A 16,116-nucleotide genomic window follows, 5' to 3' on the forward strand; every position below is an offset into this window, starting at 1 on the left:
TGAGAGCTTGGTTGTGCCTTCCAGGCCACGTTTCTGGGGCTTGGAGCAGCCTGGGGTGGTGGCAGGTGTCCCTGCCTGTGGCAGGGGGTGGGAATGAGATGAGCTTTAGGGTCCCTCCCAACCCAAACCATTCCAGGACTCTCTGATAAACACAGTTCTACTCTATTCTGAAATTTGCTGATTTTTGTCCAGGCCCACCGTGGCAGTTGGGTATTTTTAGGTGGAGGACTGACCTTGGGTGGTCCATGGGCTGCTCTGCCTCATTCCACCATGGAGCAGCTCCTGCTGTGCCACTTCCCCTCTGCACATCCCCAGCTTCGGCAGGAGAGCTGAACACAGAGAGAGAGAGAGAGAGAGAGAGAGACAGAGACAGAGAGACAGAGACAGAGAACACAACCTGAGTGTGCGGCTTCCCAAAAACACCTACTGCCCACAGAGCCACTGTTCCCTAAATACCAAATTCTGCTAAAACACGAACCGCACGAGTTCCAGCTGCAAAGCTCACTTTATCCACATGAAGATGCTTCCTCCCCCTTTCCCCTCGTTTTGCCTCCCGTGGGCCCTGCCAGGGGAGCAGCAGCGAGCACCTGCTGGGGGCTGTACCTGGAACCTGCTGGGGGCTGTACCTGGAACCTGCTGGGGGCTGTACCTGGAACCTGCTGGGGGCTGTACCTGGGGGCTGCTGGGCTCTGGCTGTACCTGGGGGCTGTACCTGGGGCCTGCTGGGGGCTGTACCTGGAGCCTGCTCGGGCTGTACCTGGGGCTGTACCTGGAGCCTGCTGGGCTCTGGCTGTCCCCGTCACCAACGCTGGGCACTGAGTAGGTGCGGGGTTTTTGGGGCTGGGAGCTCAGCCAGTCCTGGCAGGCGGCGCAGCCGTGGTGGGTGGGCTCTGAGAGAGGGGCCAGGTCACCGTGGAGCTGCTCCTCACAGCTGGGACACACGTGGCAGTTCCTTGTGTGGCTGTGGAGAGAGAGACGGGGAAATCCATCCAGAGAGCAGCCAGCAAAGCCCACAGCCTCCCGTGAAGCAGCCCTTTGGACAGCAGAGGGTTCACTGGGACACCAGTGATTTTTGATTTCAAAGTCAAAAACTGCTCAAAGATCTTCTGCACAGGTGAGTTCAGCAGAGTCAGAAGTCTGGCACATTTTTTGGGGCAGGTAAACAAGCAAACCTACCAAAAATAGGAATTCCAGGGCTTGGGCTGCTTCTTCCCATCTGTAGCCCCCGGGTGCATCGCTGCATCCCTTCCCTTCATCTCGTGCTTTGGTAAATTCACATTATAAGAGCTGAAGAGACAGAAAGGAGAATAAAAAGAAACTTAGCAACATGGAAAAATCGTGCTAACCATGCAAATATACTGAAGGGGTAGGGCTTGAAAGGAAAAGTCCATTTATCCCCAGGGAAAGTTATGATTTACAAGGGGCAGCTTAGCATCACTTACTGCTTTTCACTCTCCTTCCGTCTCGTGATGATCCCAGCCAGAATTCCAATGGCTACAGGGGGAACTAACAAAGGGAAAGGGAAAGTGAAACCAACCATTGACTCCAGGTGTTTAACAGCAAACAGCTTTGGGGCAGGAAAATATATCTCAATTTTAAGCTACTTACCAATGCAGCTTGGAATGAGAATGCTTGCTGGGGAGGAAAATAGTGAAATGGATGTTAAAAATATGAAGGCCCAAATGTGGTGCAATTACAGCAATTAACAGGACTTCTAAGAAATTGAGCTCTTACCCAGCCAGTAAGGATTCTCTTCTGAGGGTTTGGTTTGGTTTGTCTCTGCTGTGGTTTTAACTGGGGAGAGACAAAGGAAAACCACTCAAAATGTTATTTTATGTAGTACTCGACTTGTACATAATACATAAAACAGTTCAGAGAGGGGTAAACACATGGGCAGGAGACTTTTGCATCTCAGGCTGTGATGCCTGTGCCACTCTTGTGCCACTCTGGTGCCACTCCAGGCCTTGGGGCAGAGGGGATTCTGCTGTTCCACTTGGCTTTATTGCTTTTATTATCTCATGTTGCTGGACACGAGACATAAATCCCTTCTAAGCTCCCTCCACCAGCTTTGCAGTCACTGCTAATTTCACACATTGCTCATTACATCTCACATTTTGCTCATTACATTTCTGTTCCTCTTGAAGGGAAAATGTAAAACCACGCCTGGTTCTGCTCCTCAGCACAGCCTGGCACCTTGCAGGTGCTGCTCCCCTGGAAACAAACCCCACAGAACGCCTGTGCAGACAGGATGCAATTAGGAGCAATTAGCAGCCCAGCATGAGCAAATTGCTGGGGAAGGGGTGACTGTGAGGAGGTGTGGAAATGCACCCCACACCCCAGCAGGAGTCTCCATGTAGGGAATGGTTTAAGACTCACCCCTTGCTGTGCTAATAAGGTAAAGGACCCAGAAACTTTTTTACTGTCCTGGCAGAAATTGGCTGAATTCCAAGACAAAACCACTGATAGGTCACTTCAGCTGTTCCTCAGAAATGCAGCTACTCTCTGTTGGGATGTTTGCCAAAAAACCCACCCAAATCCCTCAATACTTAAGGGGGAGCACGAGGCCTCTCCGTGCATTTTTGAGGTGCTGTAGCAGCTGTGTGGGCCCTGTCCCTGCACTGTGCTCAGCTTTGTCCTTTGGTTTTTGTACCATTTTCTTCTTTCATTAAAACCTTTTTGCTTTTTCAAGACACACCCCACTGCGCTGCCTCGGTGATTTAAGCCGTGTTCTGTGAGGTGCTGCACACCCTCAGAGGCGCTGAGCCTCCCTGGCACATCTGGACACAACTGGGCACAGCTGGACACAACTGGACACAGATGGACACAGCTGGACACAGATGGACACAGATGGCCACAGATGGACACAGCTGGACACAACTGGACACAGATGGACACAGATGGGCACAGCTGGACACAGATGGCCACAGATGGCCACAGCTGGACATAACTGGACACAGCTGGACACAGATGGCCACAGATGGCCACAGCTGGACACAGCTGGATATAACTGGACACAGCTGGCCACAGCTGGACATAACTGGACACAGATGGACACAGATGGACACAGCTGGACATAACTGGACACAGATGGACACAGATGGGCACAGATGGACACAGATGGACACAGCTGGACACAGCTGGACATAACTGGACACAGATGGACACAGATGGACACAGCTGGACACAGCTGGACATAACTGGACACAGATGGCCACAGATGGCCACAGCTGGACACAGCTGGACATAACTGGACACAGATGGCCACAGATGGCCACAGCTGGACACAGCTGGACATAACTGGACACAGCTGGCCACAACTGGACACAGATGGACACAGCTGGACACAGCTGGACACAGATGGACACAGCTGGCCACAGCTGGACACAGCTGGACACATCTGGCTGCTGGAGGAATGGAGCAGGGGGCGATGCTCACCTCGGCAGGAGGGAGGGGCCCCGCTCCAGGTGCCGCTGTCGCCGCTGTCGCCCGCGGTGCAGCGCAGGGTGGCCGCTCCCACCAGCTCCAGCCCCGGCTCGCACGTGTAGGCTGCGACCGAGCCCAGCACGAACCGCGCCGAGCTGTCCCCGCTGTGCTGCCCGTGGGGGATGGCCGGGGGAGGGGGACAGGAGATCACTGTGGGAGGAAGGGAAAAGAATTCACCAGGTGAGCCCTGTAGGAAAGCATCCCCCACATCCAAGTTCTGTATAAGGAAAGAAGTTTCAATTTACCTCTGAACACAGAGGAAGTTAAACTAGAATTTTCTGTAGAATTTTCTGTAGCCTTCTCATTGTAACAGGCTCAGTACCAGCACAGAGACAGTGACTGGGCTTTGGAAGTGCACCTCAAAGCCTGCTGCCAATTCCCTTGGGCCAAATAACCCACCTAAACAATCAAGTGCTAAAGGGACAGCAAAAAGGTGCTCGAGGCTTTTTTTGAATGCCTCACCAGTGTAAGAGTGTTTTCTACACTGTGTTTGGCTTGTATTTCTTTGTTCTATAATGTTTATCATTTTCGTCGTTATTAAAACCTTTTACTTTACAAAACATGTCCAGAGAAGTCATTTTGCTATTTAATGAGCCATTTTCTGCAGAGCTGGGCCCTCAGAGGAACCCCAACAGACCCCTGGATGCTCTCCTCAGCAGCCTGAGGGGACAGTTCCTGTCAGGAGGAACCAGGGATGCTCCTGGGGAGTCCAGCAGTTCTCCCCTTGCACAGATGTGAGTTGCAATATTTGTTTTTTCCAGCCAAGCACTGGCCAGCTTCACTCACCCTGACAAGCAGGAAGGGGAGTCCAGACAGCTTTGCCTCCCTGGAAGGAGCACTTGATGGAGGGTGACGCTCCCTTTAATGTGTACCTGCAAAAGGCACAGCCCAAAATCAGCTCGTTGTCACCAACCAAGGATGTGTCACCACAGAGGCGCTGAGGACTCCGAATGGGCAGAGCCGTGCCCAGTTCACACCCCGGTGACTCTGGCCAGGCACTGGGGGGCAGCGGGCAGTGAATTCACACTCACCCATGGTCACAAACCACTGTGGCTGTTCCTCCCAGCAGATGATCTTTTACAGTAACTTGGCCGTGTTCTGGATTGGCTGGAATACCACAAGATTTCTCTAAAAAAAAGAGTAAGATTTTCCTTAGGACACATTGAGGCTGGGGAAAACCCCCCAGACTTCATTTTCATGGCAGTATGGGAATGTCAAATCAGGCAGTTAATGGTATTTCATGTTAAATGACATTAGAAAAGAGCAATTTTAAAATACAGACGTGGCACTTGGAACACAGCCTCGCAGAAAGTGAAATGCAATGGAGACACTCACTCTGGCACAGTCTAGGAACTCCTGTCCACGTTAAGTTGTCCAAACAGGTGCTGGTGGGGGGCTGGTCTGTGGTGTTCTCAAAACCCTGGCGACAAACGTACCTCACCGTGGTGTTAACGGCATAAAAGTTCTGCCTTTGATCCTCTGCTGATATGGCAGCAAACGGCACCGAGGGCGGTCTGGGACAGCTGCCTGGCCACCACAGAGACAACCAAAACATCCGGTTACTCAGCAAAAATAACATTTTGCTTTCAGCTGTAAGCAGAAAACTGAATGATAATGCATGAGCCTCACCAAGAGCGTGGATACCCCAAGCAGTGCCCTCCTCCCTGGCCACTCCACCAGGGAATTGCCTGGGTGGGAAGTGAAGCCAGTTTTCACTGGAGAAGGTTCCAAATCCCCCAGGCCAAACCTCCTCTGGTCCCTCAGTGCTCTGCCCCTGCCATCCTTCCCCTTTTCCACACGTTTCCCGAGCTGTCCCTCTGTTTTTATTAACACACAAGTGCCACACGTGGCCCAAACAGCCTCGGTGGAGTGCAGGAAAAAGCGAGAGAAGCAGCCAAGCCACTCCATCGTGTGCGCTGAGGAAACCCCCGAGGCAGCGACTGCAAAGCTGTGAGCGTTTCACAGGCAGCGATTGCAGAGCTGTGAGCGTTTCCACAGGCAGCGACTGCAAAGCTGTGAGCGTTTCACAGGCAGCGATTGCAGAGCTGTGAGCGTTTCCACAGGCAGCGATTGCAGAGCTGTGAGCGTTTCCACAGACAGCGATTGCAGAGCTGTGAGCGTTTCCACAGACAGCGATTGCAGAGCTGTGAGCGTTTCCACAGGCAGCCTGCAGAGCTGTGAGCGTTTCACAGGCAGCCTGTAAAGCTGTGAGCGTTTCCACAGGCAGCGATTGCAGAGCTGTGAGCATTTCCACAGGCAGCCCGTGCCCTCCGTGTGCCCAAGGAAACACTCACGGCCGCAGAAGTCGGGCAGGCTGGACCAGCGGGAGTTGGGCAGGCACTGGATGGTGTCGGAGAAAAAGGGGCGCCGGGTGTACCCCGGGATGCAGCTGAAGGTCACCCTGGCGCCCACAGTGAAGCTCTGCTGGGCTTTGGTGTCCCCCTGGGGCTCGGCGTGGCTGATGTTCGGCAGCGGCCCGCAGTCCCCTGGGGGAAAATAACCGGGGATTGAGCGGGGCTCCTCCTGCTGAACCCCGGGCAGGGCACACACAGAGCCTGTGGGAAGGGTGGCACAGGGACACAGGGAAATGGGGAATACGGGCATGGAGCACACAGGGACAGGGAAATGGGGCACAGGGAGCACACAGGGACAGGGATATGGGGCACACGCAGGGACAGGGATGTGGGGCACGCACAGGGACAGGGATGTGGGGCACGCACAGGGACAGGGACATGGGGCACACAGAGCACACAGGGACAGGGATATGGGGCACACACAGGGACTGGGAAATGGGGCACACAAAGCACACAGGGACAGGGATGTGGGGCACACAAAGCACATAGGGACAGGGATGTGGGGCACGCACAGGGACAGGGATGTGGGGCACACACAGGGACAGGGATATGGGGCACACACACACACAGAAAACACACAGAGCACACACACCCACAAAAGGAACACAGACACTCACACAGTTCTTACACACTCCCATGGATAGCACACAGAGCACTCATTCCCATGGATAACACTCAGCACATTCCCGTGGATAACACACATTCCCGTGGATAACACATATTCCCGTGGATAACACACATTCCCATGGATAGCACACTCTCCCATGGATCACACACGGAACATTCACTCGCACCCCTGAGCGCGCTCCCGCACCCACGGGACACCCACCCCGCAGGGCCAGGCTGCCCGCACACCCCACCCCACCCTCCCCAGGGGCTCACCCCACGCCGCGGGCAGCACCAGCAGCACCAGCAGCAGCAGCAGCAGGAGCGAGCAGCAGCGGCCGCAGCCCATCGCGGCTCCCCCGGCACTGCCCGGGCAGCGCAGCCGCTCCCGCAGGGCCGGTCCGAGCTCCACGGAGCCCCCGCAGCCCCTCCCGGGCAGCTGAGCTCAGCTGAGCTCCGGGAAGGCTCTGACGAAAGCCTGAGCGCGGTGGGGAGCGGGGCTGGGTGTGGAACCCGCGGGGTGCGCGGTGCCCGCCCAGCCAGGCTCGCCTGGCATCCCCAGGAGCTCTCCGGGAAGAGACAGCCTTCCCTCAGCCTCTCCTCAGCGTCACTCTGCTCCTTCCAGGAAAATCCCCCTCCCTCCACAGCTGCCCAGTCCCAAAGGAAAAGACCCAAAGCAAAAAGGGGAATGTGTCCTCCAGCCCGAGGACAGGGCAGCCAGCAGCAGCCGACCTGCACCTTCCTGCTGCCCTTGGTTATCCAGGAAACAGCGGTGTTTCCACTGACAAGCCCAAACTTCCCTCTTACTTTAGTTTCTTTTTATTTTCCGCTTTATTTTCCTGTCCAGTACAATTTAAGCTCCAAGCAGATGTCACAAAGGCATTGGCAATGAGCCGCGGGGGTGTTTTCCTAAGGGAGCAATCCATCAGCTTGGATAACGTATTCTATAAAACTCTTCCTTTTAAACACGATAATAAATTCTGTGGAAATACCCTGGCTGCATTTTTACACCTCACGGGCCTGGGGAGAGTGGCTGCATAAACCAAAAGGAATCTATTTACAGGAAAACAAAATCCACCTTTCAATTCTGGGGAATTCTCGGGTGTTATCTTAGGGCAGGAAAGTGCTGAGCGGTTTTTGGCAGAGACTCCTGGTGGTGCCGAGCCCCGCCCGGAGCGGCTCCGCTCACAGAGCCGGGAGCTGCGGCTTCAGCCCGGTGGAACGCCCTGGCTCTCAGCTGAACCCTGTTCTCTGTTTTCTGCTTGGGGAGGGAACAGGAGAGCGTGTACCCCCTGCCCTGCCCCACATTCGCTGCCCCGTTGTGCCCCAGGAACGGAGGAAGCACCGGCTGAGCCCCCGATAGCGGCTGAGCCCCCGATAGCGGCTGAGCCCCCGATAGCGGCCCCGAGCCCCCCGATAGAGGCCCCGAGCCCCCCGATAGAGGCCCCGAGCCCCCCGATAGCGGCTGAGCCCCCCGATAGCGACGCCCAGCGTTATCGGGCCCCACCACCCCGCCCGCCCCGGGCCGGGACAGCGGCAGCGCCCGGCAGAACCCGCGGCGAAAACAGCGCTGGAACTGCTGGAACTGCCCCGGGATTCCCGCAGAAACTCCGCCTCAGCTCCTGGGAGAGAAATAAATAAAATCCTCTGCCTGGGCAGAGCCGCAGCTCGGGGGCTGCAGGGCTCAGTCTGGGCTGGCTGGGGAGGATTAAGGGAGGTGAAATTCCAGCTGCCTTCTCCGGAGCACTCCCAGAAACACATTCCCACATGGATTTCTATTCCTGCTTTACTACTTTATATATATATATATATATATATAGTATGTGTGTATATATATATATATATATAACCAAGTTTAACTTCCCATAGATGGCATTTAGAAAATGAATGTTCAGAGAGATAAAGAACCAACCGAACATCGCATCTGAATTGTCAGGATACACCTTAAAGCTGATTCCTTCTTGAAAAAGAGAATAAAATATGTCAAGAAAACAGCAGGCAATTGAATTCACAGACTGCCCTTTATTAAAAATTACCAATTATTACTAAATAGAAATAAAAACCCCGAAAGGCTTTGGGAGTTTTAGGTCTTTACAGGACAAAATTGGGGTAGGCAGCCGGAAGAAGGTGCGTGGCTCTTACAGTCCCTCTGTTGCAGGGTGACAGCCCTGGGAGGGTGTTTGGAGTTTATTTCTGTGTCTGTTCGTGCCTGATGTGCTCACAGCTGGCCTGAGCTGCCTCCCTCCCCCTGGAAAGCAGAAGTGGCTCCTTTACGTTGCGAGATCAGAGGTGCCCAGCCCACACGAGGCTTTATCTTCCTGTGGTAGAAATAAAAACTGCAAGGAACTTTGGGCTGATACAGGAAGAAGCTTTTGCTGAAGAAAGGCCTGAAACCACTCGAGATAGAAAGATGAAACAGTGCAATATCTGAAATACCACGGTTTCCTGAAAGAAATGAGCTAAAACTCCGCAGGACAGGGAATTCTGTGCTTTGCTTTTCAGCCCCGCTGGCAGCTGGATCCACAACTGGATCAGGAATTCCCGGGAAGAGAAGGGAGCAGCTCCCCGGGGAGGCCGGGGCTGTGTTCGGGGTTTGTTGTGGCGTTGCCAGCGAGAACAAAACCTGTGGAAACAGCCTCGGGCTGGGCGAGGCACCAGGGACTTGTGCAGGAGCTCGGGGGGTCCTGGGCCAAGGCAGCCCCTGGAACACCGGGTCAGGGTGTCACAGCAGGGTCACAGCTGGGGTTGGGTCCTGGAAGGGAATCCTGAAAGGAAAACTCGAATGGGAGGAGCAAACACGGAAATCTGCCAATGCTCACAAGAATCGTTTTCCATTGATTTCTTGGAGTGCTAAAACAGCATTGAAAAATTGCATTTTATAGGGACAGAGCTGGTTTAGGTCTTCCTTTGTCTTAAAGCAAGGTGTGAGAATCCTAAATAATGTGACCATTGCATGGGGCACGTCTGGAACAGATCAGGAGCGGTGAAAGATTTTCTGGTTTTGACCCAAAACACAAAACTCAGAGAGGGGCAAACTCAGCTTGACCCTGCCACCAGAGAAACGCTTTTCACCACCCCCCAGCTGGGGGCTGAGACCCTCCAAATTCCCCACTGACAGCGACACAACCACAGCTCCCAGCACTTCCCACAAAGCCAACACTCACCTTTTCCATGGGTGGAATTATCCTTTGCAGCGGGTGGGGAATTTGGAGGACCAGAACTTCCACCACGTCCAGCTTCTCCTGGCTGTGCACGAGCTCCCTGTGTGGAACAAGGCTGGCATCAGCACCGTGGAGCCCTGGCACCCTCGGGATTATGTGGTACAAACTTCTCTCTTGCTTTTCATAATGCCCATAAAAACAAATTAAAAAAAAATATATCTGTAATAACATGAGGGCAAGGAAATAATCGATAAATTAAAATGTATTTCAGACAAATCAAAGCTTTTTATGAGAATAGGTAGAATTGGTGCAGTCAAAGCTGAGCTGTGAACCAGATGCCCAAACCAGCAAAAAATATAAATTATACAGAGAAAATTTAGAGAAGGAAAGAACATGATAAAAAACACACTCACTTCCACAAAATGATTCAAATTTGGGCCGTTTTAACTTCTGAACGCAGCCAGGTGGGGGAAGGATCCCCATGTACTTAGCAGGACACATGGATCCTCTGCTGGTCCCAGGATAAGATTTGGGGGATTTGTACAAAGGCAGAACAAACCCGAACTTGGAGGCAGCCCAGTTCCTGCTCACTGGAGAGAAATATGGGGAAAAATGAAAACTCTGGGGTTGGGGATGGAGTTCCCAGGAATTCCCAGTGGTGGTGTCAGGACTGACCCGGCCTCCTGGAGGAGGAGGAGGAGAAGGAGGAGGAGGAGGAGGAGGAGGGCTGGGAGGAGGAGATGCTGCTTTGGGGAGCCTTTTTGTGGAGGCTCAGCTTCATCTCCCACGCGAGACCCTTCCGAGGGGGCTGGATTCTGTTTCCCTGGGGACCTGAGGAAATGAAATTGGGGGTGAAATTTGTAGGGCGGCCTTTTGTAGAGAGGCAATGAAGAGAAAAATAAACAGGGTTTGATTCAGTGTGGAACCATCTCGACTCACGTTTGGGAGGAGCTCTGCCCTCCGTGCCGGGTGCTCCAAGGGTGACAGCCGAGCTTTTCTCTGGGGACAATAATAAATAATGTAAAATCAATAATAAATAATGCAAATAAACAATAAATAATAAATAATGCAAAATAAACAATAATGTAAAATAAATAATGAATAATTACAAATGTAAAATAAGTAATAAATGACAGCCGAGCTTTTCTCTGGGGACAATAATAAATAATGTAAAATCAATAATAAATAATGCAAATAAACAATAAATAATAAATAATGCAAAAGAAACAATAAATAATGTAAAATAAACAATGAATAATTACAAATGTAAAATAAGTAATAACAAATGTAAAATAATGAATAATGATTAAAAAATTAAATAAACAAAAAATTAAATAAAGAATAAATAATGTAAAATAAACAATGTAAAATAGCGTAAAATAAATAATAAATAATAAATAACATACAACATACAACATATAATTTAACATAAAATATGTAAAATAATAAATGAATAAAGATAAAAACAATAAACATAAAAATAAACAATATGAAATAAACATTGTAAAATACAATATAAATATAAATAAATACTAAATAATTAATAATTAAAACTAAATACTAAATAATTGATACTAAATAATTAATAATTAATAATAATATCAATCACTGAACTGAGATGAAAGCACCTCTGCACTCGGGCACGGCTCCACTCCAGACCCCGCTGGTTTTGTCCCTGCTGGTGCAGTGGATGCTCCGGTTCCCCACCAGCTGGAAGTTGGGCTCACAGCTGTAGGACACCGTGGAGTTATAACCAAAAACCTCAACGCCTTCCCCGTCGTGTCTGCCGTGGCTGATGGCAGGAGGTGCAGAGCAGGTAATCACTGCAGGAGAGAAGGGCAGTGTGTTTGCTAAAAGCTCAGTTTTAATAAAAAATACAAAATGTTTGAGTCTGCTGAAGGTTCCTGAAGATAAACTTTGGGCAGTGGGGCTGGGAACAGCAGGAGGTGGGTGAAGCCCTCTGCCTGTCCCAGCCCTTTCTCGTTGTTCACAAAGTGTTTCCCCTCTCTCAGCACGGCCACAGCAAACCAACACCACCTTGCCGTGCTCGGAGTCCCTGCAAATCTCACCCCACCACCTTCAGTCGTGACAGAAATGCTGATTTTGTGGGAACAAAGCTGCTGAAAGAGCGTCAGCAGCAGAATTTCTCAGCTGCGCTGCTGGGGACAGGTCGGCCACAGAGAATCAACAAAAACAACCCAAAGTGAGCTTTGGGCTGGGCATCAGAGGCAGGGCCTGCTGGAGCCGAGTAAAAGGGTTTAATCTCACAATTAAAGGCCAATCTCACAATTAAAGGTCAATCTCACAATTAAAGGTCAATCTCACAATTAAAGGCCAATCTCACATTCACAGGTTGGAAGTTTGCTCCATTCCACATCGTTTCCTATCAGCTGGCACCGGATGAAATTATTCCCGACTAATTTGTACCTGTAATAAACACACCAGAGAAAATCAGTGTAACTGTCCCAAACCTGAGAAGATTTCATAACAACACACCTCCAGAATGCTCAGGAGTGCAGGAAAGGCATTTTAAACAAGCAGTGATGCTGGCACTGCTGGAGAGCAGCCTGACCTCCTCCAGGGTCTGTGTTTGTCTGTTTTGGGTGCTCCTCTGCTCTGACTCTGCGTTTTCCATGGCAGGGAAGGGAGAATTCGGAGCTGGGGCTGCCAGGGCTCTCTGGGAATGCCAGGGCTGAGCTGAGGGAGGATTCCCACCCGGATTTGCTGAATCAGGGGCTCCATCCCTGCCTGCTCCTGGCCCTCAGCAGTGCTGGGATTGATTCTGTCACCATCCAGGGCCTTCCCCATGCTGCTGTCACCTCAGGGATGAGGTGACAAGGGAGGAGCTCCCTGCTGAGCACACACAGCACCTCCAAAGGCTCCAAATGCTGCTCACTGCCCTGGGCCTGCTGAACCCCACAGGGCTGGTGGGGCGGGACGGGGTCCCCAGTGTCCCCCAGTGCCACCTCCTGCCTGACACCTGGTTTGGGGTGCCAGGTGCAGCTGTTTTGCTGAAGTTTTGGGCCAGGTTGGACGGGGCCTGGAGCCACCTGGGACAGTGGGAGGTGTCCCTGTCCAGGGCAGGGGGTGGCACTGGGTGAGGTTTAAAGTCTCCTCCAACCCAAACCAGTCTGGGATCCTGGGGTTCAGAGAGATCCTCCACACACAGCAGGGACCAGAGAGGGGCAGCAGGGATCAATCCACATTTAATTCAAGTGGCCTCTGCCCTGGTTTGCTCATGGATCTTGCTCTGACGCCTTCCTCATCCTGAATTATCCTGTACAAAAACCCCTCAGCATCTGGACATGACAGATAATATCTGATCTAACTTCCATGAGCAACATTCGCCCTCCACCCTGGTGTGGATTTCCAGGGTTAGCTCAGCCCCAGCAGGGCGGGACGCGCTGTCCTTCTCTCTAATTACATCCCAAGGGAGAGACAAACCCCCTCTGCTCAGTTTGGGGCAGCACAAGCCAGATGATGCCAGCTGGGAGGGAGGAAGGAACATGGGCTGGAGTGACAAGAGCTGAAAATTTCAGTTCTGTCCCCTGCCTGTGGGCCCTGACTGAAAGCAGGCAGCAGCCATGAGTCAGCTCCTGCCTGTGGAAATTGTGCTTCACTGCACTTTTCCAGCTGCACTTAACTGGATTTTTAAAATTCCAATTATTCAACATATCTCAACTCTCTTCAGCTGAAATATTTTAAAAAACTTGCATTCAAGTCTGGAGTTATCAGCTGAGAGTACAACCAGCTGCTCCTGCTGGGATGGACACTCAGAGCTCCCCTGGGTGGCCCTGGAAGGAGGAGGTGGCCCCGGATCCTGGCACTGGTGCCCTCCCTCAGCCGTGTGCCAGCCTGGAGCAGTGCCCAGCACTCACCCATCCTCACAGGACACCTCCACCCGAGCTCCCAGCTGCAGGTCTGGCACAGGCCCCGTCCTCCCCCCGGGCAGCGCTCCCGGGGCACGGCAGGACCTCCCTGGGGGACACCAAAAACGCTGCATGAGACAGGAGACACGGGCTTGGAGGAGCATTCCCAAAGGTTCCAGAATGTTCTGCTCCAAGGGGGGCTGGCAGGAGCCAGGGTCAGGTGGGGAGTGCTCCACACTCGCTGGGGTTTTCCCTCTCAGTGCATGAGGAATAAAGCACTGAACTGTGAGGAAACACTCCTGTCACCTCACCAGTGTCACCATGCCATGGGTGCCACCAGGAGAGCGCTGTGCCCTCATGGTGTTCAGTGCTAGGACAGCAAATTGGGATTTGTCCCCTGCGTGTGCCATGGCCCAGTGAAAACATCTTTCGGATATTAAAAAGGTTGGAAAAGACCTCTGAGATCACTGAGTCCAACCAAACATTCCCTAGCATGAAAATCAAACCAGACCTGTTTATGCCAGCAGAAAAAACAAAAAGAACATCACTGATACTTGTGCTGTTCAAGCTTGAATAGGAATGACGAGGGAAATCCACCCAAACTGGTGTTAACGGAGCTGTTGGGATGACAACAACCAGGCTGAGTTTTGGGAGCAGCCAGGGCTGCGTTTTTGGGGTGTGGGACAGCAGGAACACTCACTCCTGCACAGCTCGGCGGGCTGCGACCACGTCAGGTTCTGGAGGCAGGTGCTGGAGGGGGAACTCTCCGAGGTGTTCTCGTAGCCCGGCCGGCAGGTGTAGCTCACCCTGATGCCCACGGGGAAGAAATTCCTCCTCTCGTCCTCCTTGGACAGGGCAGCAAACCTGAGCCTGGCCGGGGCGGCGCAGCTCCCTGGCAGCGAGGAGAGGCGGCCTGACGGAGCTGCCTGCCAGGAGCGCCCCAAACACGCCCTGGGACCGCGGGGATGCTTCGGGAGGGGTCGTGGCAGGGAAATTGGGGTTCCCTGCCAGGCTGCCAGCCCGCTGCGGGCACCAGGGCGGGCAGGGAGGGGAGTCGGGAGCTGGGGAAGGGTCAGCAGGACACGGGGAGCTCAGGCACAGCCTGGGGGACACAGGAGTCCCCAAATGACCCCTCTCCCCTCTCCCAGCGGCTCCGAGGGGAGCGGGATTGTCCCCTGGGATGGGGACAGGGACAGGACAGGGACAGGACAGGGACAGCACAGCGGGTTTGTGCCCTAGGATGGGGACAGGGACAGCGGGTTTGTCCCCTCGGACAGGGGCGGTGCCAGCGCAGCGCAGCCACCAGGAGGGGCAGGGACGGCAGCCCGGGGCTGTGTTTCGGATAAAAGGAAGATATTTACGGCCGCAGGGCTCGGGCAGGCGGGACCAGATGTCTCCGGGCAGGCACTCCACGGTGTCGGGCAGCCCCGGGATGCGGCGGGCGCCCTCCGCGCAGGTGAAGGTGACCCTGGAGCCCACCGGGAAGCTGCTGGAGCTGCTGGAGGGCCTGGAGTGGGTCATGGCAGGAGGGGGCCCACAGTCACCTGTGGCAGGAGAAGCCCTCCTCAGGTGAGGAACCCGTTCCCCGGCCCCTCCCCGCCCCAGGAGCGCGCCCAAGGGTTCCCCTGGGGAAAGGCACCAGCCGGGGCTGGAGCCACGGGTCAGTGCCCAGGCTGGGGGTGGCATCGCCCAGCCCGGCCCCTGAGCAGCCAGGTAGGTCCAGGCAGGTGTCCCTGGCCCTTCCCTCGGCCCCGTACTCACCACGAGCCACAGGAAGGCTGAGGAGCCCCAGCAGGGCCAGGAGCAGCACGGGGTGCTCCGAGGGCGCCCCGCAGCTCGGGGGGTCCGGGGGTGCCCCCCGTGCTGGTGCTGCAGCCTCCATTGCAGAGCCCTGTGTGGAGCCCCGCTGCCTGCAAGGGCTGCGTGCTGGGAGGGGATGCACTGCAGGCTCCACCAAGCCTCTGGAGCCGTGGAAACCTGCCCAGGACACCCACGGAGCTGAAATCCCCGTCAGGAGCGCGGGGAGCAGCCGGGGTGGGGACAAGTGACACTCACGGGCTCGGGGAGAGCCTCCTGCCCTCCTGTCCCACCAGGCTCCTGTCTGTGCCGAGGCTGGCAGGGAGCACTGACCAGCACAATTCATCCAAAATTACATTCCCAGGGAGGAAAAGCCCCCGTTCCACCCCAAGCTGTGCCCAGGGTAGGAAAACACCTCCCCATTTATTTGCTGGCAGGTGATGCACCACGGCTCTGCTGTCAGCACAGTCAGTGAAGCAAACAGAAGCATTTTCCTTCTCGTTTGCTGTTTTTTCCATTGATTGACTCACTGCTGATGAGGACCGGGTGTGAGCAGCTGCATCCTCATGAACCCTGTGAGTGTGTGACACCAGCCAGGGCTGCTCAGCCCCTCTCTCACACCCAGGGTGCAGTACCGGGGTTTATTCACACTCGTGGCTGTCCAGCCTGGCAGAGGGAGGGCAAACCCCTGCCTGCAGCCCCAGGTGAGCTCAGGGTGGGGGGACAGAGGTGTCACTGCGGGAGGTGCAGCCCTGCTCATCCCGGGGAGCAGCTCCCATGGCAGAGCTCCTCACCTGCAGGTGGGGAAGCACAGGGAGCATCCCAAAGCCCCTTTCTGTGCAAAAT

General features: G+C 53.9%; 1 protein-coding gene across 1 annotated transcript in view; it reads right to left on the reverse strand.

Annotated features, from left to right (window-relative positions):
• The window catches only part of LOC134561564 (complement receptor type 1-like), a 34,034-nt gene extending 18,433 nt beyond the window's left edge, over positions 1 to 15,601 (reverse strand). Inside the window, exons 1-22 of the mRNA XM_063418696.1 lie at positions 15,235 to 15,601; positions 14,835 to 15,017; positions 14,174 to 14,365; positions 13,483 to 13,582; positions 11,949 to 12,031; positions 11,233 to 11,427; positions 10,544 to 10,603; positions 10,280 to 10,435; positions 10,018 to 10,194; positions 7,733 to 8,065; positions 6,720 to 6,887; positions 5,778 to 5,969; positions 4,819 to 5,010; positions 4,515 to 4,611; positions 4,270 to 4,355; positions 3,436 to 3,633; positions 1,735 to 1,794; positions 1,609 to 1,635; positions 1,443 to 1,506; positions 1,177 to 1,287; positions 758 to 961; positions 234 to 329 (exon numbers count right to left, since the gene is read on the reverse strand). Coding sequence (XP_063274766.1) covers positions 234 to 329; positions 758 to 961; positions 1,177 to 1,287; positions 1,443 to 1,506; positions 1,609 to 1,635; positions 1,735 to 1,794; positions 3,436 to 3,633; positions 4,270 to 4,355; positions 4,515 to 4,611; positions 4,819 to 5,010; positions 5,778 to 5,969; positions 6,720 to 6,887; positions 7,733 to 8,065; positions 10,018 to 10,194; positions 10,280 to 10,435; positions 10,544 to 10,603; positions 11,233 to 11,427; positions 11,949 to 12,031; positions 13,483 to 13,582; positions 14,174 to 14,365; positions 14,835 to 15,017; positions 15,235 to 15,355 — 3,095 coding nt within the window. The 5' untranslated portion in view covers positions 15,356 to 15,601. The remainder of the gene's footprint in view (positions 1 to 233; positions 330 to 757; positions 962 to 1,176; positions 1,288 to 1,442; positions 1,507 to 1,608; positions 1,636 to 1,734; positions 1,795 to 3,435; positions 3,634 to 4,269; positions 4,356 to 4,514; positions 4,612 to 4,818; positions 5,011 to 5,777; positions 5,970 to 6,719; positions 6,888 to 7,732; positions 8,066 to 10,017; positions 10,195 to 10,279; positions 10,436 to 10,543; positions 10,604 to 11,232; positions 11,428 to 11,948; positions 12,032 to 13,482; positions 13,583 to 14,173; positions 14,366 to 14,834; positions 15,018 to 15,234) is intronic.
• Between the last annotated feature and the right edge of the window lie 515 nt (positions 15,602 to 16,116).

Source organism: Prinia subflava, chromosome 23, assembly GCF_021018805.1.
Source record: "Prinia subflava isolate CZ2003 ecotype Zambia chromosome 23, Cam_Psub_1.2, whole genome shotgun sequence".
Lineage (NCBI taxonomy): Eukaryota > Metazoa > Chordata > Aves > Passeriformes > Cisticolidae > Prinia > Prinia subflava.